General features: G+C 34.4%; 4 protein-coding genes across 17 annotated transcripts; 3 read left to right on the top strand and 1 right to left on the bottom strand.

Moving 5' to 3' along the window:
• Positions 1-927: 927 nt before the first annotated feature.
• Positions 928-6,598, bottom strand: LOC111305115 (zinc finger CCCH domain-containing protein 32-like). Of its 3 annotated transcripts, none has more exons than XM_089750113.1 (8): positions 6,071-6,598; positions 5,772-5,914; positions 4,710-4,772; positions 4,458-4,577; positions 4,058-4,348; positions 3,659-3,976; positions 1,238-1,625; positions 928-1,148 (listed from the first exon to the last, which is right to left on the bottom strand). In XM_089750113.1, exons 1-8 carry the CDS (start codon positions 6,162-6,164, stop codon positions 997-999), a joined length of 1,569 nt encoding a protein of 522 aa, XP_089606239.1. In that variant the 5' UTR covers positions 6,165-6,598; the 3' UTR covers positions 928-996. The 3 variants fall into 3 exon arrangements, with proteins under 3 accessions (XP_089606239.1, XP_022758058.1, XP_022758062.1); XM_022902327.2 differs by adding an exon at positions 2,621-2,675 and having other exon boundaries at positions 1,103-1,625; XM_022902323.2 differs by having other exon boundaries at positions 928-1,625.
• Positions 6,599-9,307: 2,709 nt separating this feature from the next.
• Positions 9,308-14,772, top strand: APG3 (Peptide chain release factor 1). 3 transcript variants are annotated; one of them, XM_022902317.2, is made up of 15 exons: positions 9,308-9,636; positions 9,747-9,803; positions 10,381-10,461; positions 10,575-10,632; positions 10,732-10,835; positions 11,237-11,288; positions 11,603-11,652; positions 12,003-12,068; positions 12,320-12,484; positions 12,705-12,777; positions 12,893-13,025; positions 13,219-13,276; positions 13,865-13,912; positions 14,191-14,274; positions 14,396-14,772. In XM_022902317.2, exons 1-15 carry the CDS (start codon positions 9,490-9,492, stop codon positions 14,465-14,467), a joined length of 1,248 nt encoding a protein of 415 aa, XP_022758052.2. In that variant the 5' UTR covers positions 9,308-9,489; the 3' UTR covers positions 14,468-14,772. The 3 variants fall into 3 exon arrangements, 2 of the variants coding, with proteins under 2 accessions (XP_022758052.2, XP_022758053.1); XR_016331496.1 differs by lacking the exon at positions 14,396-14,772 and having other exon boundaries at positions 9,338-9,636; positions 13,840-13,912; positions 14,191-14,238; XM_022902318.2 differs by lacking the exons at positions 13,865-13,912; positions 14,191-14,274; positions 14,396-14,772 and adding an exon at positions 13,356-13,557 and having other exon boundaries at positions 9,338-9,636.
• Positions 14,773-15,235: 463 nt separating this feature from the next.
• LOC111305112 (catalytics) lies at positions 15,236-21,047 on the top strand. 10 transcript variants are annotated; one of them, XM_022902316.2, is made up of 15 exons: positions 15,236-15,513; positions 15,714-15,786; positions 15,903-15,924; positions 16,032-16,110; positions 16,253-16,285; positions 16,727-16,875; positions 17,108-17,264; positions 17,521-17,761; positions 18,025-18,266; positions 18,626-18,889; positions 18,978-19,088; positions 19,789-20,013; positions 20,109-20,312; positions 20,407-20,583; positions 20,668-21,047. In XM_022902316.2, exons 1-15 carry the CDS (start codon positions 15,244-15,246, stop codon positions 20,869-20,871), a joined length of 2,451 nt encoding a protein of 816 aa, XP_022758051.2. In that variant the 5' UTR covers positions 15,236-15,243; the 3' UTR covers positions 20,872-21,047. The 10 variants fall into 10 exon arrangements, with proteins under 10 accessions (XP_022758051.2, XP_089606810.1, XP_022758050.2 ...); XM_089750684.1 differs by having other exon boundaries at positions 19,789-20,022; XM_022902315.2 differs by having other exon boundaries at positions 18,602-18,889.
• A 262-nt stretch (positions 21,048-21,309) lies between these two features.
• Positions 21,310-22,892, top strand: LOC111305114 (uncharacterized). Its single transcript, XM_022902321.2, has one exon. It carries the CDS (start codon positions 21,428-21,430, stop codon positions 22,619-22,621), a length of 1,194 nt encoding a protein of 397 aa, XP_022758056.1. The 5' UTR covers positions 21,310-21,427; the 3' UTR covers positions 22,622-22,892.
• Positions 22,893-25,532: the final 2,640 nt, after the last annotated feature.

Genomic DNA, 25,532 nt, shown 5'->3' with positions numbered 1-25,532 from the left:
TTCACTTAACAGCCCATGATGGAAGTTGGCTTAAGCAAGCTGCAACCACAAAGATTGGCTCGTTGAACGCATTGTAAACAACCCCCCCCCCCCCCCCCCTCCCCTACCCCGCGTCCCCTCCCTTCGGTCGAAAAGGAAGCAAATTTTTTGCCGTTTTGAATCGGTGACAGACTTTAGGAGGTAATTGGTTAGCTTCTGCTGAATCGGGATCCAGCTAGGGAGAACATTTTCAAAGGAAAGTGGCTCGTTTCTGATGAGAATAGCGCAGGATTCAGAGAGTGAAAATGGCTCTTTAACATGGACCCAGAATCCACAAATCAACCAATCCAAAACAAATCTGGGTATCAGGGAAATTGGTAAATGATACAAAATTACAAATGCATAGTTGATTTTAGAAATTCAATAGATTGCCTGAATTCTAAACTAATTCTAACCAATAATCATAAAGTGATTAATGAGGCCCAGCAATGTTTCATATATTTAAGTCAATGAAGCAAAATAGAGAGAAGTTTTACAGAGGTTTCCATTGCTTTCCTATAAATAACTTGACCCCTCAAAGATATTACTTTGTCCTGCTATGAAATGTCTCCTTCAAGACTTCTAAAGCTTTTCCCACGTGCATCCACACAGAAATGTGGCACTACCAACACCTTTTTACTCTTTCTGATATCAAAAGATAAGCATAGAAATAACAAAATTGAAAGTTTCTCCTCAAATTCACCGAGATTGACCTAAACAGAAAAAAAAAGCAGGGGGAAAGGAGGGGGGGAGGGAAGGAGCGGAAATGAACAGTTGGGAAGTCTGTAAAATCAAGTGATAAAAGGCATGGAGAACATTTAAGTCGTACAAGGAACTGGCAATCCTCTTCAAGTCCTCACTGCAAATTGATGAGTATACAAAACATCAAGTTGAAAGGACAGTCACAGGCTAACCTGATATAATGGCTTTCCGTTGTGATTATTAGGAAGAGAAGGGTAGTAGTTCATAATCCGTTTGCTACAAAAGCTTATTGCAGATAATATTGACAGTAATAAAAAGACAAGCTAATAATAAAATACGATCACTCCTATTGTGAGGTAAGGTAGATTGGTTGATCCCTTGCTGCTGAGAAATGTAACTTTGCATAATTGAATATAATTTATTGAGATCTATTAACAGAAAACATGTCACGGTTGGTGAAACCACAACTGCAAGATAATGAAGAACAGCTCTAGCAATTTACATCAATTTAAGCGACGAACCTCACCAACCTGTCTTGTGCTTCTGCTACTGCTTAAAGGAACAGAACTCTGACTTGATAGCTGCAAATCAGAAAGGGGAATGGAACCTGTCTGTGAAAAAATCAAACTAACTGAACTACTAGATGTGCTTGCAGAAGAAGGAATTCTGTTCAAATAAGAATCCTTCTTAGACCCTGAAATCAGCTCAGGCCGTAATTCAGAAGAAGAGGAAGAAGGCGCCAATGTAGCTAATAAAGACCCAACTGGATAGGGAGTAACAGGCATATCAATGAGAGATGACGTTGATGGACTATATCTCATTGTTCTCACCGGGTGATCAAATTTGCATGTGGACCCAAACTTGCAGTGCCCATTCTGCAAGTAGAAAGAACAAGCATGCACCCCCTGTTTACAGGAAAGAATCAAATTAAAACAATTTTTTAAAAAATTGAACTATAATGTCTTAGCATAGACACTGCATCTCAACATCACGGAACTGTAAAGGTAATACACTAGCCACTCAGGATGGCAATGATAAAGCTGAAAAGAAAAAGGAAGAAAAAGTAAAAACAGACTAGAACATATCTAAGTCTGAACTGAATATATTTCCCAAAATAAGTAGTCATTGATAGATAATTAGCCTTTCCTGACCCACACACACAGAGACATACAGAGTATTAGAATGGTGAAGTCATGAAGAAATTGGTATCTAACCAAGCTTTGAGATTATCCCTATTTCCCCGTTATATACAAGAGATAATATCAAAAACGAGAATCTACAAAGCAAAGCTATCAAAAGTTCCACAAGATTGAGCAGCTGCAATGGACTAAAACATGAAGGCAATTTAAGAAGCAAATGACGCTACGCCAAAAACCTCATTCCCTGTATTACATATTAGAGTTACTAAAGGATAAGATGGTACATAATTGCTATAATAAAATTGACAAGATACATGATCACTAAGGTCATGGTCTATCTGTAATTAAGGGAATGCAATAACGAGAGTAAGAACTTGAAAATGTTGATTCAGAATAGCCATCTTATAGCTCTATATCCTTTAAAGCACTATCACTTTAAATGAGGTCTGTTATTATCAGGCAACAACAACTCAAGAAAAGCCATAAAAACATTTTGCAGCAAAACATAAAACCTTTTCAATTGACTAGATAACAGACATTACCTGCAAAAGTGAAAGATCAAAGCATAGGTTAATAATAAAATATGTTCTAAGTTGATGAATTACAATAACTTCATTCTAGATTTACATAGAATTTTCTATGCAAATTTGATCATCTAGTATATACTTGATCTGTCCTTGCTAACCAAGAGTCACATTACAAACAATGTAAAGGAGAACGAGAGATTAAAAACTAGATTAAACATACACACCCTCACATACATGCATGCCTGTTTCTCAATGAGGCCAAGTTGATGAGAGTGGTTGAGAGGGTGGCCTGTCAAAGCCACCACTGGATTAGGAAGGGTGCAATTAAGGACTTCAGTATGTAAAGTTAAAGGTGGAAAATAAATCAAACACAAGTATTTTCTAACCAAAAACATACTAAAAATAAAAATAAGATTAATAAAAACCTGCATTATGCACTCATTTAAGGCATAGGAAACTTTGGTGGAGTTAGGTTGCCTATTTGAGTAAACCCCTACTTGATATAAAAATGATGAGCTATTCTCCACTATAAATTTGTGGAATAGTTTTAATTATCCCTCTTCTTGCCACAAGAATATTAAAAATTTTAGAACCTTCAAAAGCCTCAACTAAAGTGCTCCATCATACGCATTCACTAGAGACCAAATCTAACATCAAATGATAAGTTATAACCCTACCACACATTTTCCTCAAACTATACTGTTCATTATGAAGCTCTGACCAACCTAAGCCATCCTGGAAGCAATAATTTGATTCCTGAGTTCTGAGGCCAGCAAAAACCCTTCAATATTAGATTACTGGCAGGATGTAAACTATAAAGCTGTCAAATAAGAATGAAGAAATCTCAAATCCATTAATGATGACCATTACTGAAGCCTTCTCAATCCTACACTTGAGCATTAAACTCTCATAAAATGAAGCACCCCTAGTCTATATTTTCAAAAAAAATTCCTCGAAAAGAAAAAGTAAGATTAATTAAGAGGGAAAGAGAGGGCCAACAGGCTGTCACTTTTTTTGTTTCTCCTCTAAGGAACAAAAACTTCTAACTCCATAGCAGATAAATTAAGATACAGAATTTTGGACTTCTAGGGCAATCGAAGTCAATTTCATAGGTATTGACCTAACCAAACTTATAATGCAATATCTTGAAGTCAAAATCCCTATAAAGCCAACTCTAAATAACAGCAATTATCATAACAGAATGTCACCTTGAACGGAAAACACAAGATAAAGGATAAAATAAAGACAAATAGACCAAGAATGTTCACATACCGGACGTAAAGGAAGTCCCAATGGGCTGAGGACACAATTTGTTAGTGGCACGACCCTGTCTCTAGGATGATGATACCTACAAGATAATCCAAATTTACAGTTGCCTGTCCTCAAATAATATTCGCATTCAGGTTCACCAGGTCTCTCTGGAAATGTTTGTTCCTTCTGGTTACTGCTTGAAGGGCCTGTAGAAGAGGGCAAGGAAGGATAAGGTCCTGCAAGTGAAGGTGTTGAAGAAGATAGCTGTGTTAGTCCATAGAGAGAAGTTGCTCCAACAGCAGGTTGTGCACCAGGAGAGAGTACTGGGCTTACAGGTGCCTGCACCAAGTAACCCAAAACAGCTTCAGGAATTCCATATGCTTTGGCATTATCTTAATGCAACCATGCTGATCATCCTACCGAGTAGTGACTCCAACCTGGAATAGGAACCACTCCAGGGGGAAACAGTACAGGACCATAAGCCCCTTGAACATATGAACCAGGTAATAGTGGAGCCCTTGCCACTCTCACACTGGTGGATGCCCCCCCATACTGTTCAGGTACAGGGACTGAAGGAGACTGCACTGGCTGATAAAATTGAGGTGCAGGTGCTGGCATTGATGTGCCAGCTGGTTGAGGATGATGAAATTTACAAGTAATACCAAATTTGCACCGCCCTGTTTTCAAATAGTAGAGGCATTCTTTCTCACCCTGTTAATGGATGCACATCAAATTAGTGTCTGGAAGTTTTAAGAATCCTCAAAATAGATAAATACAAATTGAGGGGAAAAAAGATAACAAGAAGAGAAATAATCCAAACCGGTCGTAATGGGTATGCATATATATTCAATGGAACATGGCTAAAGGATCCGCCCCCATGTTTAGGATGGTGGAACTTACAGGATGCACCAAATTTACAGGTCCCAGTTTTTAAATAAAACTGCATATATGCAACAAAAAACCGGCACAAGTTAGAAAAAGATAGAAAAGGCCTTTGCAGCATTAATTCACAAAAGAATTGATTCATTAAAAACAATTTTGCATATTTCCATAAACAAATTTATTCTTTTACCTGACATGCAGGTTCACCTCGTCGTTCAGGGTACTTCCCTGTAGCTCTTACAGCAGCCTCAACCTAATGGTATCACAACCAAATAAATATGAGTCACTGAACTCTCACAGAATGCTTAAAGCTAAGTACAAGAAAAAGCTTAAATCAGTTTAAAACCATAGACTAATGAGAAGACTTGCGCAAATTCTCTTCCATTGTCCTATTCTATCAATTACTATCCTCAATTCATTTTAGTAAGAAGAATGAAGCGGGCAAATAACTTATTCGAATCACAGAATTCTCATGCTTGTGCAACAGATAAAGAAGACCTGAGGTTCACTTTTTAAGTTAAGGTGCATCCAAAGGAAACAAAATTCCATGGTATACTGTCTTAGCTTCACTTATCAACAGATTAAACAAAACCTTTTGGATAAAATATATGAAATAAACATCTATCAACTAGCCCAGACATCTGACAGTTTGGTATAAATTAGAGTGTAAGACAAGGGCCAATCAAATAACCATTGTTAGGGAAGATCCTGAAGAAATACACAGACTTAAGTTGCAAGTCGTTTAAATCCAGAAAAGAGATGTCAAGTCTTCTAAACTGCAGTATTCAGTTTCTATTTGGAGTGAAATGTCGCACTCAAAAATTTGTGTCCACTAAAGCCCCTATGAGTTATAAGAAACAAATATATATGAAAGAAATTATCGGGGAAAGGTAATGACTAATAATAGCAACTACCATATGAGAGTTTTCTTTCATTATTGCAGTCTATTTATAGATTATAACAGGGAAAGGTTGCTTCAGTTATAGGCGACTATTATTGAAGCAGTAAAATCTTCAATGATTAGTTCCAATTTCCAAGTTCCTAGTGCAGTTTGTATTTTCTTAATATTAACAGCACTTAGTTAGACCCCACTGTCACCTCTAACATTCTAATTTGACAACAACAATAAATATTCTTCATTTTTGCCACATTAATCAATATCAGTTAAATGCAGAACCAAAAATTGCAAACGAAATCCAATAAACAAAAGGAAAACCCCTCACTTATTGAAGAAAATGACAGAGAAATTTACCGCGGCACGGTTGCGAGGGTGATTGTAACGGCACCTGTTACCGTATCCACAGAACCCGGTTCGCATGTAGTAAACACAGTCAGGTAACCCGGGCCGTTCCGGGTACAATTCGGTACCCTTCAACGACAATTGCCACATTGATTCTGCATTACACCAAAGAAATACTAATTAAAACTCTAATTCACTCCCCAAATTTTAAAAACCCTAAAGCCCCCAATAAAATAAGCTTTACCAAAGAGGCGTCGTTACAATGCGAGTGGAAAACTGGAAAAAAAAATATTTAAGTAAACGGAATTTACCTTCCAAGCCGGTTTCGGGACCGACGGGCCTCCATTCGGGCTGGTAACTCGATTGCGACCCATTCCATGCCGGGTTGCGACCGTAAAACTCCATCGAAACGGATATTTTTCGTTGAGGGATGAGGTTCTGTACAGTAGTACCTTACCGACCTTACGGAAAAATTAAAAAAAAGGAAGATAAAATAGGAGGTTCTACAGAGAAATTTGGAATGTTCTAGAATGATCGGAGAGAGCTCGATCGAGAGTGGAAATTTGCTAAGAATAAGGAGGAGGAGGAAGAAGATAAGAGAGTCTTTCACTCACTGAGTCACTGTAATTAAGCTTTTGCTTTTTTCTCTCTCTAATCTCTCTCTGTCTTTCTCTCTGTAACAACGTACGGTCTAGGTTCGGGGACCTTGTATTTCATTTTTCTTTCTTCTTTTGTTTTTTGTCTTTAACTTTTTCTTTTTTTGTTTGATTTTCTTTTTCCGAAATCCGTACCTGTCAAATAAAGCGTACCTGGAAAATTGATAAAATTTTCTCGGAATTGTTTAAAACCCGGGTTTGGAGTTGGGACATAAAACATGTAACCGACACTGGTTGAAACTGAAATTACGGTATAACCCTTGGATTTTGTGCAGCCTCTAAATACTTGAAAAAAAGTAAAAAACGCATCATTTATAATTATAGTAATATAATTAATTATAATTTAAAATTTTATATAAAATTTATATTTATAAATAATAATTTTTTATATAAATTTTTATTTCAATTAATAGTTATAAAATAAAAAATTATTTTATACATTAATAATAAATTTTTTTTATTCTACAAATAAAATTTAAATGATAACATATGTATTTTTTTATAAATTAATTTTTTTAAATATATAAAAGATATAAATTATCGTTTTAATTTTATTTATAAAATTAAAAAATTTTACTGTTAATATATTAAATAATTTTTTATAAAATTACACATAAAAATTAGATATAATATATTTTCAACAGAACTTAAAAGGAGTAAATTTGTCATTTCGACTGCAAAATGTACGAACTTTACAATTTATTGGGGAGGCTCTGGTTCTCCCGACTTGATGGAGGGTAAGTCATGAGCATCCATGAGAGGAGGCTCTAGGCTTCGGTCCAAAGTCAGGTTTTTTTTTTAAAATATCTTAATCAATTAACATTTTTACTATAGATTGATTTTAAATAAACTTGTCGTGGTATAAATAGAGTACATAATTTACATATAAAAAATGATAAGTATCAAAATTTGATTTTTAAATTTATTAAATATTATTTTTAAAAATAATTATATAAATTAATTTAATTAGATGCTGAATGCGAGAGATCATTTATTTAACTAGTCATTGATTGATTGATATAAAAGAAAGGTTGCTTTGAAATTTGGCTCACTTGACAATGTTTGGTTTTGAGTTTTACGTGAGGGATGAGTCAGAGGAGTTGTATGCATTTTCAGTTGTCCAATCAAACATTTTAAGTGACGTAAAAAGGGGTGAAGTGATGCTGAGCTTTGTGGCTTTTTGTTGAGATTGGTAAGGATTTTAGCATCTTAACGTGGACTAGACGTTCAATGTTTACATATTGTTGCTGTTTCACGATCCTCCAAATCATTTCTACATTACCTCCATTTATTTCCTCCGTTAATGAAACTTGGTTTCTTAATAAATAAATTATGGGACAATCTCGCTGTCGAGGGAAAATTTAAAAATAAAAAAAATTATATATAATATTATATTACAATATATATAAAATTTTAATAAAATTTATTTAAGTGGAGGTTTAAATGAACAATTTATATTATTAATACATAAAATAATTTTAAATAAATTTATTCAATTATTATTTAATTTTTAAAAATTTTAAAGTTTCAAAATTTATATTTATCAAAATCTTTTAAAATATATAAGATTTATTATAATTTAAATACGATAAAATATATCTCATACATCACTCTTATTTATATATATGAAATAAAAAATTTAAATAATTTTTAAAGGTTAAATCCTTAAATCTTATAAATCATAAAAAAATTATATACCGTTTAAATTAATATTCACATAAATTTAAATAAATAAAGTTTGTGGTTGAACCACTATTATTTATCAAATTTTTTTCCTTTATTTGTCTATAATTTAAAATAAAAAAATATATTTTATTTCAATTTAAAATTACACACATATCTAAATTTAAAATTATACTAATCTCTTTTATGTTAATTTAAAATTAAACTTGGATAACTTACATTTTTAAAATTTTAAAATTTTTTAAATTAAATAATTACCAAATATATATTTATAATTTATTCTCACAATCAATATTTTATTCTTTATAAAAAATAGAGCAATCAAATTTTATTTACAAAAGTTTGATGTGATAAAGTTTCAAAATTAAACATGAAATAAATAATCTTTTATGATATATCTCACATGCAAATCTTAGTTTTAGCGCTAAAATAATATATATTTTTATGTAATTGTAAATAAAAAATTGATTTTTTATTGAGAATTGTATGTAATTTTACTCATAATGTTTATTTTAAATTTTTAGAATAATTTATATATAATCGATTTTTGTGATTTTAAACTATAAATAATAAATGACTATGAATATTTTTATTTATTTATATATAATATAAAAATTAATATAAACTAAAATTTTAAATTATAAAAAAAATAATAAAAAATTTCGTGCATGGCAGGGTAAAAAAAATTAGTTACCCTATAATCATAAAGTATGTTTTTTTATTTAAATTTTTATAATATTTAATTATGTATGAGAAATTTATCAAAAATGATAAGTTTTAAATTTTAAAATGATAAGTTTGAATTTTTTATTAACAAATTTTCTGAATTTTTTAATTTCAAATATTAAAATTGATACTATAATCGAATGATAAACAATACAAAAAACATTTCCCAAATTTTAAAGACATTATGTTTTCAATAATTTTTAAAATTTTGTATTTAATTTTTATTTTTAAAAATAAAAACACACTCATCAAATATATTTTTACTTTAGGGTTCAAATAAATTGAAAACAGAAATATAAAACACAAAATCGCAAACAGATCCTTAAAATTCCTAATTCAAGTTTGGAGAGATGATATAAAATAATAAAAAAAAAAAAATTAAAGCACTGTATTTTATAAGCCATGCTAACACATCGAAGAGGATAATCCTAGCTGGATTAAGAATTAGCTATATGCTGTGCGAGTAAAGTGCCTATGATTTCCAAACACGTCCTCGTATAGCCAAACAGAAAGCAAGCATCCAACATCATCAGTTTGGGTCAGCCCCGCTCAGCCACCGTTTCTTTTCCTACGATATCTCTCGTTCTCTGCACATTTTATCCGCCACAAATAATTATTCAAACATCAAGTTTCTCTCTTCAGACATTTAAGTTGCATCCGCAGCAATGAACTGCGTTGCAGTGAGCTCCACAGCTCGAATATTCACTAGCTTCAACCCATTCCCAGTGCGACCCCGTTTTACTCAGTCGAAAGCTTTGATGGTAGCCGGACCTTGGCCTACATTTAGAGCTCCGCGAATCGTTTGCATGGCGGTGCGTTTGTCGTTGTAAATTGAAAAAAAAAAAAAAAAAAGAGCAGATCTGAGATTTCGCAATATTGAATTTGTTTTTTACTTTCTTTTCTCTTTGGTTGATTTTTGCAGGAGCCGTATCTGATAACGAAACTGAAATCTGCGGAGAAGACGTGGAAGGAATTATCGGTAGGGTTTTTATTTTCTCTTTCTTTTCTCGTTAATTGTTTTATTATTTAAAAAACGAGTGTTTCAGTTGTTTGTTAGTTGATTTTATGGTCGACCTGATGATTATCTAGTTTTGAAAATCCAAATCGGGCATAGTTTTTGTTGGCTTGCTCAGCAGAGAACATAAAATGATTTGAGAAAGTTAGGGAACCAAACTAATCTAGTTTTAAAGAAACATATAATTTGCCAAAAAGAACAGAGGAAACCCAAATTGGCTAAATTAAACCGATGCAATATAGACTCGCATATTTTCATAAATGCAAATTTATTCAGTCATTGTGGACTAACCTAGAAGGTCTGTCTTTTACTTTGTCATATAGTGTAACAGTTGCTACCTCTTTAGGCATCTAGTGTTTGTGATATTTGTAGCCCTAGGCACAATTGTGGTGATGATTGTGTTTCCGAATGACATAGGAGTAAAACTAACTCTCCATGTCTTCTCCACCTGGGGCAAAAATGTTGTTCTCTAGGACATTATATTGTCTCTTAATTTCGTTGTTTACACAAGGTTGTGTTTCTCGAAACAATGATACTGTAGGTTAGGCTTGCTGATCCAGATGTTGTTTCAAATCCCACTGAATACCAAAAACTGGCACAGTCTGTGGCAGAACTTGATGAGGTACTCGAATTCATCTTTCTTCCTCTTATGCAGGCTACTGAACTTAATCTCTTTCATAGGTGAATAGAGTTTTCGTTGACATAAATTTTTTATTCCATTTTCTTGAGGGATAGGTTGTTTCAACATTTAGGAGATTTAAGGATTGTGAGAAGCAGTTAGAAGAGACCAAAGGTTTCTTTTGAAAATCATCTTATCTAAAGAGTTTTTACTATAAGATAAAAGCTTTTCAACAAGAATGATCCTTTTTCTTCTTTGCAATTGTTTTTTCAGCTTTATCAGAAGAGGAGAGCACTGATGAAGATATGGCTGAGATGATAGCATCTGAAATCAACTCTTTATCCACTCAACTGAAAGAGCTTGAGGAGAAGCTTAAGGTTCTTTCCCTATACCTTAAGTTGAATCTCTATAATTATCTTAAATATTTAAGAGCGCCTTTCCCATTGAACAGTTGTGTCTATCATCTGCTCAGTTAAGTGCATGATTTGTAGTTTTGACTTTTGATTACTTTTCTTTGTGTTATAAAAGAGTGTCATTAACTATTTTGGGTTTAAGCAATTTGGACAAGGTTGATATGATTGAACCATTTCTGATTGCATATATTTTATATAAGATTTTTCATTGATGAGCATTAACCAATATTGAGCCTTATAGTCGAATCAACGTGTTCACTTTTTCTTGGTTGAATATGTCCTATTATTGCTGCTTATGTTATTTTTTGCTTTTTGCTCCCTCTTACTTGGTCTCTGAAACTACTAAGTTGCTTCTGTGTTGACAGGTGCTACTGCTTCCAACCGATCCTCTTGATGCGAGAAATATAATGCTTGAAGGTAATTATTATCATCTTTCTTAATCTTGTTGAGAAGATAATCAAATAACCAAATTTCTAGGTCGCAGAACATTCAGGCTCTAGTGGCAATCTTTCACATTTGTGCTGCATTTTGAGCATTAATTCATGTCAGATATATGCTTGATTTTCACTCTTCTTGGATGAATAGCTCTATCTACTTAAGCAGTTATCAGCATACAAGTTGTACTTCCAATTTGACATGGATAATAGTTTTAGATGCATTATCTAAAGAAAATTCCTTCATATTCCCACTTCAATGAACTATGCTTGTCCTTTTTTCATTTTTTTTTCCAGTGAGGGCAGGTACTGGTGGTGATGAGGCTGGACTATGGGCCGGTGATCTTGTAGGTACATGTTTCTTTTATGCTTTCAGATTTATGCTTGGAATCATGCCTTATCATTATTTTGAATGTTGTAAGGCAGTCTACAAGCAGGTGTTATCTTTATGGCATATCAGTGGAAAGAAAATTTTACAGTTGAAATATGTAGAAAAATGTTCTGGCGTTGACACAGGAAACCTTTTAATTTCTGTTTCTACTTATTTTCAGCATCCCAACTTTGTGGAACTAGGCTACATGATATATTGGATTCTGTTTTTTTGACCAATTTTCTGCTATATGTTGATAGAGATTGGCTAACCTTGCTTTTAAACACATCTCAATGGACCTTCAATATCCTTTTTCTCAATGCCCAGGTCAGAATGTATCAAAAGTACAGTGAGCGGAACTCTTGGAAATCTACCCTAGTTTCATACTCCGAGGTATATCTTATTGCAATAATACTAAATGTTCCTTTTTTTAAGTCCTTGCCTAAATCGTATGGATGCCATTAGCTACTCATTCTGTCCAACCATAGCTAGTAGTTAATGTGACTTTTGGTGCTTATTGCCAAAAAGTTTTAGTTAAAATTGTGTATAAGTATTTCTAGCATCACTTGTAATTTTTGAAGACCAGCAAAAATATCCATCCTCTTGTTCTCAATTTGACTGTCAAATTGTCTGCTATTTTTAAGGCTGAAAAAGGAGGATTTAAAACCTGTGTGATAGAGGTTAAAGGGAATCGTGTCTACAGCAAGTTGAAATATGAATCAGGTGTTCACCGGGTTCAACGTGTTCCTCAAACAGAATCTCAGGGCCGCGTGCACACTTCTACTGCAACTGTAGCTGTCATGCCTGAGGTAGATTACATTTCAGTCCTGAATCATATATGCCTTAAGAGATCTCATCTCAATGTTGTTCTGAGACAAGGGATAGATGTCTATTTATTAATGGGGTTATTACAAGCTTTTATTTGTTTAACTTAATGTTACATGCATTTTAGCTGCTGCATTCTATATATTTGATCATGAATTCTTTTTCATTTGAACTCACTTGTGCTGAAAATGAATTTTTGGTTAGGCTGATGAAGTTGAGGTGGAAATTGATCCAAAAGACATTGAACTCACAACTGCAAGATCTGGTGGTGCTGGAGGTATAAATACACAGAATATGGATTCAATTATGATCAAGTGAATCTGCAGTTCTTCATGTCACGCCTCCCTTTTTCCCACAGGTTGGAGAAGTTCTTATGTTTAGTTATTGTGCAGGTCAAAATGTCAACAAGGTGGAGACAGCGGTTGATCTCTTCCACAAACCAACGGGAATCCGCATCTTTTGTACTGAAGAGAGAACCCAACTTCAGAACAAGAATCGTGCTTTACAGCTGCTACGAGCAAAATTGTGCGTGTCAGTTTAATCTTCTACTGCTTTTGGGTCTTTGTTTTTGTTGTTTTTACAGTGCTATTTGTTTTACTCAATAATTATAAATTATTACCTGAGATAAGTAATCAGCATCCTGGGCCTCATATTTTCTCAAAATTTGTTTGTCTCTTCCTTTTTGGTCCATTCCTTATGATCCATGTCATACTTACAGGTATGAAATAAAAGTAAGGGAGCAGCAAGAGTTGATAAGGAATCAACGGAAATCACAGGTATGTGTTGGTTTGATGATGGTTGCTACATGAGTTGGCAGTTTCGTGGGAGCTAATGACAATGCTTTTTCATGTTCAGTTTCAAGCAACCGCATTCCAACCCCAACACCCCCACCCTCACCCCCATTGCCTCCAATTTTAAGTGCACATTAATAACTGTCTATGGTGTGTCCAATGGTGGCAACCAATTTCAACTTTTGGTGGGGTCATCATCACCATTATTAACTTTGAGGTTATGCGTGGTAGCTAACACTTACCATTAGCTAAACATTGCAATAATTTTTTCCTTAAGAGAATGTCTTCCATGTATATGGATATCATGCTTACTGATGTGAGTTAGACATCCTTTTTCAGGTCATTGTTTCGCCCTTTTGCTTGTTTGTTGTTTCATATTCATAGAGTGATAGACTATGCATAGAAAATATGTTGATTCTGATTTTGTGTAATTGCATTCTTCTAAATCAAATTTCCTTTTCTGTGATTTTTTTCAGTATTAAACATTAGGGATTGGATTGAAGTGCCTTATGATATATATATATATATATATATATATATATATACAGACATCATATATGTTTTGATATGCAGGTTGGTAGTGGTGCTCGTGCGGAAAAGATTCGAACCTACAATTATAAGGTCTGGGGCTTTAGTTAAGTTGTTTTTAGTTCACCTGAAATAACATATTAACCTGCTTATAAAAACCATATAAGAATATTTAAGCTAAATCTGCACAATCTGTAAAAGAGATGAGATATGCACTGAGGTTGTGTTCACTCCCAACATATATATATATATATATATATATATTTGCACATATATTTACTGGTTGGTTTTGTTACCTTCATTAGAAATATTAATGGCTTACTGCAATTCACTTGTGGAATCGTGACAAGTATGATGCTACCTTTTATCAGGACAATAGGGTTACGGACCACCGGTTAAAGATGAACTTTGTGCTTACGTCTTTTCTTGAAGGTGATATTGAGGATGCAGTTCAGGTAAAATTTATCTCTCTCCAATATTTTGCAATGACATGTATGGATATGTAGTTAGAAAGAGTAGAACAAGGTTCTGTACAGGAATGAATCAAATTGTACCGCAAATTCTTGCCTATTGCAGGCTTGTGCGGCTATGGAACAGAAGGAACTCCTGGAAGAGCTTGCTGAGTCTGTCACTGCAACGGCTTGCTGAACTTGCTGAACTGCAACATTCTGTGCCTTGCCCAATTGGAGCATTTGGATGTCAGGCAAGAAATGGCGTAACCTTTGAAGAAGTCAAAGAAATTACTCATCAACAAATGAACACAGCATGTCACTTACACTTCATGTCATGTCAATGCTTTCCTTGAGTGTCTGAAAATTCTTCAAATACAACGGCAACTTTACATTTGAAAAATGCAATGATATGGTGTACAAATGGTTTAATCTTTGATAGATTTCATTTTGTAAAATATATACTCTAGGATGAATTTTTATTGTAATTATCCTATTCATTCATTGCCTGTAGATCCAATAGTTTAAAGAAAATCAAGTCCTGTAGATTTTAAGAGGAGTCCTGAAACTCAAGCCACAAGGACAGGTGGGCAGCTCTCTGCCCAACCATCTGCTCCTTACGATAAAAACGCCTTATCTTTGGGCCTTTTTTTGGGCATTGTCTTTTTAAGAAAATCAACCATCATTACACACTTCACAAACAATCGAAAACTTGTCAGAAAGCTGGAAAAAACTGGAACAAATGAAACAACAAGGAATTTAGCACAAGTTTTATCCATTGGAAGACTTGCTGGAGGCGTGCACAGCTGTCAGAGCCGAAACCGCTGCAGCCACATGTCATATATTTCTCATCTCTTTCCACATGTCACTTGCTCCAAAATATTTGCTCCTCTTCTTCTTCTTTCATTCCTCCACCGCAACCTAAACTGCCTCTACTATATAATACCAATTCTTCTTCTTTTTCTTCATAATCCTATGCCAAAAACTCTGCTTCTCTCTTCTTCTTCTTTCTTCTTTTCTCGCCATAACAAATTCTCTTCATTACCCAGAAAATTCCTATATCCCTCTACTCACTTTCCTTCACTCTCTTGGCCTTTCTCGGGCGTTTTCCCTCGACCCATTCACGCTTGCAAGGTCTTCACCATGGCTGAAAGGACCACGACTTCAAGTTCACACTCCCAAAAGTATACTAATCGCCTCGCAGCGGAGCATAGTCCTTATCTTCTTCAACATGCTCATAACCCGGTAATTCTATCAAGCCTTTTTATTTTGGGAATTTGGACTATTGAGATTTCTAATATTTCAGCTAAGTGGAGTTTAGTTTTTGTTTGATTTTATAAAATTGAGAAAAAAAAAACACATATAATTTCAATAAATTATGACTTTGTTCTATATTTAACTTTCCTATGTAATTTATAATCCTATATTGGTTGCATAATTTGAAGGTTGATTGGTATCCTTGGAGCGAAGAAGCTTTTGCAGAAGCAAGAAAAAGAGACGTGCCAATATTCTTATCAAGTAGAATCTTTTCTTGCTTAGTGTCGTTTGGATAATTTATAGGTGTTAACATTTAACAATGTGTTACTAATTTTGGTCATTTGGTCATTCATTCTATGGTGGTCTTCTCTTTGAAGTTGGATACAGTACCTGCCACTGGTAAAAGACTTTACCCATTTTCTGCAAATTGACATCTGGACTACTTTATCATTGAATGTAAATGGTTAAACGAGGACTGACAGATTCTTGTTAAATCATTTATGAAGGTGTCATGTTATGGAGGTGGAGTCTTTTGAAAATGAAGAGGTTGCAAAGTTGTTGAATGATTGTTTTGTGAGTATTAAGGTGAGTATGAACTTAATTGATTTTTTGGGTACTTTTTACATCTTTTTGAATGTCCAATTCTGGCTTGGTAATTCATGAACTGGCCAGAAGGGTCTCTAAAGCACTTGATCTGCCATACTTTTCTAACATGCCAGTTCTACAGGTGGATCGAGAAGAAAGACCAGATGTTGACAAGGTAAATGAGATCAACAGAAATTGTATAGCTCTTTTCTGCAGTTGGTCTGTTTGAATGTGATTATATCATTATCTTTTAAGCACAGCAGAGTGACTACATAGCTCTGACACAATTAAAGCCATCGTAAGAACAAGAAGATGCAATGTACTAGAGAGGCACTTATATGCTTATGCGTGTAATAGAGTTAAAAGATGTTAGATATGATAGTGTATGCTTGGCATTTACTCAATAGCTAAATGTTGAGCATGAACATTTGTTGAGACTAGAGGATTATTAATAATTTGAATGTTGAACATTGATCTATCTAGTTTGTTTCCATCAGAACAGGAAATTCAGCAGAAAAAAGGGTTATTTTTTTACAAAAAATGAAGCATCATTCTTCTAAATTATTATCCTGTGTTGTAAATATATCGTGCTGACAGAATAATTTCATTTTTCTAGGTGTACATGACATATGTGCAGGCTTTGTATGGTGGTGGAGGTTGGCCGTTGTCTGTCTTCCTTTCACCTGATTTAAAACCCTTAATGGGAGGAACTTACTTTCCTCCTGAGGATAAGTATGGAAGGCCCGGATTCAAGACCATTCTTAGGTTAGCAATATTTTCTTTCTGAAACACTAATTTTTCTTTTTCCATACTTTCTTTTATATTCCTTTTTGGTTGGGTTGTAAACACTGGTTGGTGACCTTCTGGATTGTAGTGCTAAAATTTGAGCTTAAACCTTCTCCTCTCAATTTCATATTGTTTAAATAATGCGTGTTATTTTTCTACTTTGCTCATTTTATTCATCCCCGTCTCAACCCCTTTCCTTCTTCTGTTTCAGAAAGGTGAAGGATGCTTGGAATAATAAAAAGGACATGCTTGTTAAAAGTGGAGCCTTTGCTATTGAACAGTTGTCAGAAGCATTGTCAGCTAGTGCAGCTTCAAATCAATTGCCAGATGGGCTTCCAGAAAATGCATTACAGTTGTGTGCAGAGCAGGTATGGTTTTATCTTTTAAGAACTGGCATTGCCTATTCATGAAGCCCATAGCTCAATGGAAAGCGATATAGCCTGGGTACAACTTAATTCTTGAGTTTTATTGATCTGCTTCAATTGTGTTTTCTCAGTTTTATTCTTCTTTGCAAGGGAATTTAATCTTGTAACTTGATGTGTATGAAACTGTTGTTCTTTTCTGAACATCATTAATGTGCCTGTGCAAAATAGATGAATGTTTCTCCTTTCTGTTTCTTTTCAGCTGTCTAAAAGTTATGATTCAAGGTTTGGAGGGTTTGGATCTGCTCCTAAGTTTCCTAGACCAGTTGAGATTCAATTGATGCTCTATTATTCCAAAAAATTAGGGGAAATCGGAAAACCAGGGGGAGCAAAAGAAAGTCTGAAAATGGTTCTCTTTAGCCTGCAATGCATGGCAAGAGGAGGTATTCATGACCACATTGGAGGCGGTTTTCATAGATATAGTGTGGATGAATGCTGGCATGGTCAGTTTCTTTATTTATTGTCTTTGTCTTTTCTTTTTGTAATTTCTAACAAGTTGAGAAGAAGATATTTGCTTAGAATACCATCTTTTCTAATCAATATGATTGCTACATATTTACCACTAATTCATATTATAGTATTCATCATTCCCACAACATTTTTTTTTTGTTCTTCCTTTTTCTGGCAACTTAATTTTTGTCGTAAAAATTTTCATTTTGTCTATTGTTGTGATGGACATCATTATAACTGTTATCTTTTCTTGCAGTTCCTCATTTTGAGAAAATGCTGTATGACCAAGGGCAACTTGCCAATGTTTACTTGGATGTTTTTTCCATCACTAGGGATGTTTTCTATTCCTTTATCGCCCGTGATATCCTTGATTATTTGAGAAGAGATATGATTGGGTCAGAAGGTGGAATCTTTTCGGCAGAGGATGCTGATAGTGCTGAATTTGAAGGTGCAACCAGGAAAAAGGAGGGAGCCTTCTACATATGGACAAGCAAAGAGGTTCTTTTCTGTCATTTTTGACTGAGCATGTGCATATTTCATTAGATTAGGATTCTTGTCCTTAAAGTGGGAGAAAGGAAGATATTATTCAGCATGATGCATGTCTCAATATGATGAGAATTTTCATTACATTAGGGTTCTTGTGCTTCGCAAAATAGTGGGAAAAAGAAAAAAGATTTATTTAGCATGATGCTTGTAACAATATGATGAGAATTGTTCTTTACATGGCTAAATTCATTTACCACTGCTTTCAAACTTCATTATTGAGTGAAAGATGAACATTCTTGTTGTTAAACAATGTCAAATGATCCTCCTTTTACTAAATTTCTTAACAGAATGCTCAATCTTTCTTGTTTAAGATTGATGGCATTCTTGGAGAGCACACAAATCTTTTTAAGGAGCACTACTATGTAAAGCCCTCAGGAAATTGTGATCTTTCTAGAATGAGTGACCCACATAACGAATTCAAGGGGAAGAATGTGGTCATTGAAGGAAATGATTCTTCAGCACTGGCATCAAAACTTGGCATGCCATTCCAAGAGTATTTTGATGTTCTAGGTGAATGCAAAAAGAAGCTTTTTGATGTAAGGTCAAAGCGACCTAGGCCACATTTGGATGATAAGGTACTCATTTGATAGAACTAACGTCAAGTGATTCCTCTATTCCTTTTTATCTTGCTGGTCATGCACACTAATATCAGGTGCTTGCTAGGTTATTGTATCGTGGAATGGACTTGCAATTTCATCTTTTGCAAGAGCATCTAAAATCCTCAAGGGTGAACGACAGGGCACGGATTTCAACTTTCCTGTTGTTGGCTGTGATGTAAGATTTTACCTTCTTCACTCCGGGAAGTGAATTGATTTATCATAGTTGTTTTAATTAGACAGGGTTGATCTAGCACCATGCTCGTTTAGTCCAGTTCATGTCCCAGCTCAGATGCATTTTGTTTTGGATACTCCTGTGAAATTTATAGCTTCTCACAAATCACAACCTGCTCCAGAATCTAATGACATGATGTCTACATTAGCTTTTAAGCAATATGAGAAGTCAGCACGTCATTTATTAAAGCAAATCTATAGCAGTGAGATAATAAATGTGGTTGGCTTTGGTTGTGGTATAAATGCATATAAGACCTTGTGCAGCAAACCTACTAGTAAAACTGTACTAAGTGGTTGGTGCGCTAGTACTCTAGGGTAATATGAACTTAAGCGATTTTCTCTATTGTCACCAAATATTAAATTTTATATTATTATCTTAGTGTTTAGTGAATTCATCTAGTGCTGGAGGCTGGTTCTGACTGATGCTCAGCCAAAAAAGTTATGTCCAGCTCCTTGATTGGTAGTTTTGAGACTTGAAGATCCCAGTAATCTAATTATGTTTTAAGTGATTTTCACACTCTTTGAGTAACTATCACGTTTACAGCAGGAGCCGTATTGACCTGTTATTCATTCATACATAATTGTCTTTTTCTTGCTGGGTAATTCTTATTTGAATAATAATTTTGCTTATTTGATAATTCCAGCCTAAGGAGTACATGGAAGTTGCAGAGAAGGCAGCAAGTTTTATTAGAAGACATCTGTACAATGAGCAAACACACAGGCTTCAGCATAGTTTTAGGAATGGCCCATCCAAAGCACCCGGGTTTTTAGATGATTATGCTTTCTTAATTTCAGGATTGCTGGATCTTTATGAGTGTGGTGGTAGTATTGATTGGCTGGTTTGGGCGACTGAACTCCAGGATATGCAGGCGAGAGCTGTAGATGGTCTTATTTCCACTAACATTGTTTTCTTATCTCCTTCCCTGTTAATTCTTCTAGCTTACATTACAATATTGTGGTCCAGGATGAGTTATTCCTTGATAGAGAAGGTGGAGCCTATTTCAACACTCCAGGAGAAGACCCTTCAGTTCTACTCCGAGTAAAGGAAGATCATGATGGAGCAGAACCATCAGGAAACTCAGTCTCTGCAATCAATCTTGCGAGATTGGCCTCCATGGTTTCTGGCAGTAAATCTGATCATTTCAGTCAGATTGCAGAGCATCTTCTGGTTTGTCCTCAGTTCATTGAGATTGATTTTCCTTGAATCAAACTTGCTTACGTAAATTGTGGCTTGGTTTTGGAACTGTGTCTATGTTTTGCAGGCTGTTTTTGAGACCAGATTGAAGGAAATGGCAATGGCAGTGCCACTGATGTGTTGTGCAGCCGATTTGCTTTCCATTCCTTCCAGGAAGCAAGTTGTCTTGGTTGGCCATAAGCCTTCGGTAGAGTTTGAAAACATGCTTGCTGCTGCTCATACCTCATATGATCCCAACAAAACAGTAAATATAAGACTCAAATAAGTTATCGCCATCGTCTAGTAAATTACACTTAATTTGACCTTGTTCTCATTCGATATGTGACAGGTAATTCATATAGATCCAACCAACACAGCAGATATGGAATTTTGGGAAGCAAATAATGGCAAGGTTGCCCTCGTGGCAAGAAACAATTTTGCAGCTGACAAGGTGATTGCTCTTGTATGCCAAAATTTCACATGCAGCCCTCCTATAAGCAGCCCTAAATCCCTAGAAGATCTGCTCTCAAAGAACACTCCCTCGGCTGTATGAGTCGGTCAGAAACTGCTCTGAAAGTTTTATTAGAGCCTAGAGGTTTATTTACATAACAGTATGATCAAATTTTGCAAGAAACAGAGGCAAATGTTCACTTGTAATAAATATACCATATAGAGTGAATAAATAAATGTAACAGGTATGGTAATATTGCTTTCTGTTTTCTGCTCTCATATTTTTCTGTTCTTTTTTCTTTTTTACATTTTGTGAAAGAACTTTCTACACAAATTACAAAATCATCTGAATATTAAATTTTCGTAAGCAAATATTTAGTAAATTGAATAATTTGGGTTTATACATGAAATTATACAATTTGGGTAATTTATAAATAAATGCCTTTTACAAAATTAAAAAAAAAAAAAGAAGTCAGTAAATATTGATATAAAAATTAAATATTGATAAACACAAAAAATTAGACAATATTCATTCATGATCCAAAAGTTAAAGCCCACTGCGAAGTGGGAGGCCGTTTTCAGTCACAACCTGAAATATCCAAAGAAACTGAGCGTTATCGTCATCATAATCAATATTCATCATCCACTCAAAATCTACAATGGCATTAAACCAAAATTTTCAGACCCTGAGACTGGACTATCTATCGATCTCTTCTGTACAATTCCTTTCGGGAAAGCCGGTCCAACTCAAAAGCAACCTAGCCGATTTAAAGCCTAAACTCGTGTCTCTCCAAAATGAGACTTCTGTTAAACCTATCACCTGGAAAACCACCGCCAAGCAACACACTTTCACTGTCACTTATCTTATAAACTCATGTGGGTTGTCCTCAGAGTCTGCCATCTCAGCTTCGGAAAAGGTACACTTTCAGTCTCCTGAGAAACCTGACTTGGTTTTGGCGCTTTTGAGAAACTATGGGTTCTCTAGAACCCAGATCTCAAATCTCATCAGGAAGCGCCCCGTGCTTCTTGTAGCAAATCCTGAGAATATTCTTTTGCCAAAGCTTGAATTTTTTCTGTCTATGGGGTTGTCAAGATCTGATCTTGCAAGGACTCTTTCTTCAGACCCAACGCTCTTGACTAGAAGCTTGGAGAACCAAATTGTACCCACTTACAAATATCTGAAGAGTGTTTTGCTATCCAATGAGAAAATTGTTTCTGCTTTAAAGCGTACTACATGGATCTTCCTAGAAGATCGTTCAAAGAATCTTATGCCCAATATTGCTTTTTTGAGAAAATTAGGTGTCCCCCAAAAATTTGTTTCCCTGTTGTTGACTCATTTCCCTGAGGCTGTGACGCAAAAGCATGAAGATTTCTGTAGAATTGTGGGAGAGGTTAAAGAAATGGGGTTTGAGCCTAGGAAATGCACGTTTGTGTTAGCAGTGCATGCCCTTTCAGGGAAGGGTAATAAGTCATTATGGGAAAAGTGTTTTGAGGTTTACAAGAGATGGGGTTGGTCTAAGGACGATATTCTTACAGCATTTAGGAAGCACCCTCATTCTATGATGTTGTCGGAGAAGAAAATTATGATGACTATGGATTATTTTGTTAATAAGATGGGGTGTCCATCACGAGCAATTGCTCAATTTCCTGTTATCTTGTTTTTCAGCTTGGAGAAGAGAATAATCCCTAGGTGTTCAGTTTTTCAGATTTTGTTGTCAAAGGGATTGATAAAAGAAGATTTAAGCTTAACCACTGTGTTGCTGCCTGTTGAGAAGCGCTTCTTGGAGAGATTTGTGATCAAATATCAGGAGAAGGTACCTGAATTGTTGAGTGTGTATCAAGGTGAAATTTGAGGGAGTATGATTTGCATCGTTAGTTATCAATTGTGAGTTAAATATCAATTCACTCTCATTGAATTAACTTAGCATTGGTGGTTTTGGGCACCAAAGTATCAATGGAACTTGCAGTTCATGTATATGGTGCCTGGACCTGGAGTAGTTTTTGTTATTTGCAATTGTTCTGTTGACTAAAACTTACTGAGAATTGATTGTAGGTTGCCTGGAAAAGTTCACCCATGAACTTGATTCTACAAACTACATATAAGTTTCCATGTGTTGAAAGGTCTCCATAAGCTTCCCTTCCCTTCCCTCCATTTTTGCTGTGGAAAGAAGAAATTTATAATTTGAATATAGTATAATGTCTAGTTAAAGATATAGGTTGCGTTTGGAGTTATGGAAGTAGTCCAAATTTTCTACAATTTAATTGCTCCTGATCCTACCATCTCATTGCATCCAAAAACCTATGCAAAATAACTTTACCACTTGTATGTAATGTTACAACTTTTCATTCGACAAATTTGCCGTCTCCCTCTCATCTTCTTACTCTCTGACAAATCTGCCCAGCTCCTCCTGTTGCTGACGCCTTCAATCCCTTTGAGCTCCTTCTCCCCCCCATCTGTAAGCATCTTCATTTTTTTTTCTGTTTTGCATCTATCTGGTGTGGATCTGTTGAGTTATGAAAATTCAATCGAAATATGTTTGAGCTCTATTTAAGCTTGGATCTGTTGATTTTTAAGCTTGGATCTGTCTTAGATGTTTTGGTTTAGGGTGTTGATGTTCATGTTTTGGTGTTTCTGGGAGATTTTGTGAAGTGATTTTTATGCTTTGGTTTATCTTTGAACTGTGATTTTCTGGGTCTTTGCTTTTTCTTTTAACGTTATAATCTGGGTCTTAGGTCTGTCAATTGGTTCATCTGGATCTGAAAATAACAGAAATGTTAAACCTGATTTTTCAATGGAAGTTGTTGTAGAAACATAAGCCTTTGAATTTTTGTTAGATTCTTCAGCGACCAGTAAGTTGAAAATGGCATTTCCTATTAAGATCTCTTGATTTAGGATTTGATGAAGCTTGAGCCTTGCAGTATGCCTCTTCCCGTGTCTACCTGTTGCATTCCCTCTAAGTGTGCGATTGGTTTGGGGAAATTTAAATTTCTGCCAAAAATTTTATTTTTCATAACTTGATTCCGATCTCATAATATGATAATTTTTTTTAAGATTTTCGACAGTTCTCATAATATGATTTTTTTAAAGATTTTCGACAATATAAAGAAAAGAAAAAGTAATTCTGAATCATAAACTCTCTTTTTCTTTAAATTTTTTAAGATTTTTGATAAAATGTAAAATTTATCTCATTTTTATCTTAAATAAATGGTTTTTACAATTTATTTTACCCTTCAATATAAAAACAATTATATGATAAATCGAGATCCAACTTGGCACACATAGAGCATTTGAATTTCATCTTTTGACACCTAACAATGATTATATTTGAATTTTATTTTTTTAGAAATTATAAAATTAATTCAGTTTGTATTTTTATTGAGTTTTTATTTATTAGGATTAAATTTGTATTTAGTTTGTATAATTATTTGAATTTATTTAATAAAAATATAATAATTGTTAACATATGTCTATTTTTAAAATAATATTAAATTATTTGAAATCAAAATTACAATAATGTTAAATTATTTCAAATTAAAATTATTTTAAATATTAATTGCATTGAGATTTGAAAGATAAATTGTATTTTTCAAATTATGAAATTTTAATAAACATCATATTTTTAAAATAAAAATGCAATAGATAATAAAATTTTATTTTTAAAATTTTAAAATTTTAATAAATTTTGCTTTTTTAAAATAAGAGACATCTTTGACGTTCAAATTTTACTTTCGAATTTTAAAATTTTAATAAAAATTATATTTTTAAACTAAAAAACATAACGATGTTGTTATTTATAATAAAACTAAAATAAAACATAAAATATCTTTAATTAATATTATTATATATATAATTTAAAATATATATAATTTAAGCACTTCCTCGTATATGTCAAACGTTGCAATATTATCTTCTAAGTATATTAATTTCCTGCAATTTAATTGATGGTAAAGTCTCAAAGGGCACCATAGTTCAAACCACAGTTTAGCTTCATTTTCACTGCAAAATCTAAGATCAAAACATGATTGTTGGGGAAGAAGATTTTGATGTGAAATGTGCTTTCACTTTAAAAAATGATAAAACTTTTATCCCATACTTCTGAAATGTTTACCTGTCATGCATTGGCTATTGCTGTTGTCAAGAATTTGTGCTGTAAACAAAATGAAACGGATGTCCTTAAACTCTTGTTTATAGAATGAAAATGGTGGGTTTTGAATTGTGCAAGGACAAAAGTTATGTGCTAAGTGCAAACCTGCAAAATTGTTGCTTTTACTTGTGTATTCGGTGGCCATGGATTGGTGGCTTCATCAAGCTGTAGGAATGCGGAAGACGTCGGTTCAGAAGATAAGCATTTACGATGCAGATTTAACAGCTTTGTAACAAAGGAATGGTGAACTACTTACTCTATAAATAACTTATCAAAAGTGTTTTAACTTCCTTAGAGAACCCTTTTTTCGGCATCGTTATTCTTGCATTGGATCAGCAAAAAAATGAAAAAGGTGGAGGTGGAGATAAGAATGGGCCTGTGACGGACAGGTCATCTGCTGCTCCGATAAGCCAGCAAGCACATCGCTTTTAAATCCAGTAGGCATGATGCCTCTCTTCCGCTGTTTTGTTAGCGCTCACCGCTTTTAATTCCGGTAGGCTTACCACTGTTATTCCCCTCGATGGCGAGACAGGTAAAGGCCCACTTTATCGCTTCGACACGGCCACTGGTTATTCATTCTTTTTCACTTCTCAAGGCCACCTCAATGCCTCTACTCGGG

Source organism: Durio zibethinus, chromosome 21 (genome assembly GCF_047325235.1).
Source record: "Durio zibethinus cultivar Kanyao isolate XHJ-2024 chromosome 21, ASM4732523v1, whole genome shotgun sequence".
Lineage (NCBI taxonomy): Eukaryota > Viridiplantae > Streptophyta > Magnoliopsida > Malvales > Malvaceae > Durio > Durio zibethinus.
Note: the sequence above shows the minus strand (reverse complement) of the source record. Positions and strands in the feature narration are given on the sequence as shown.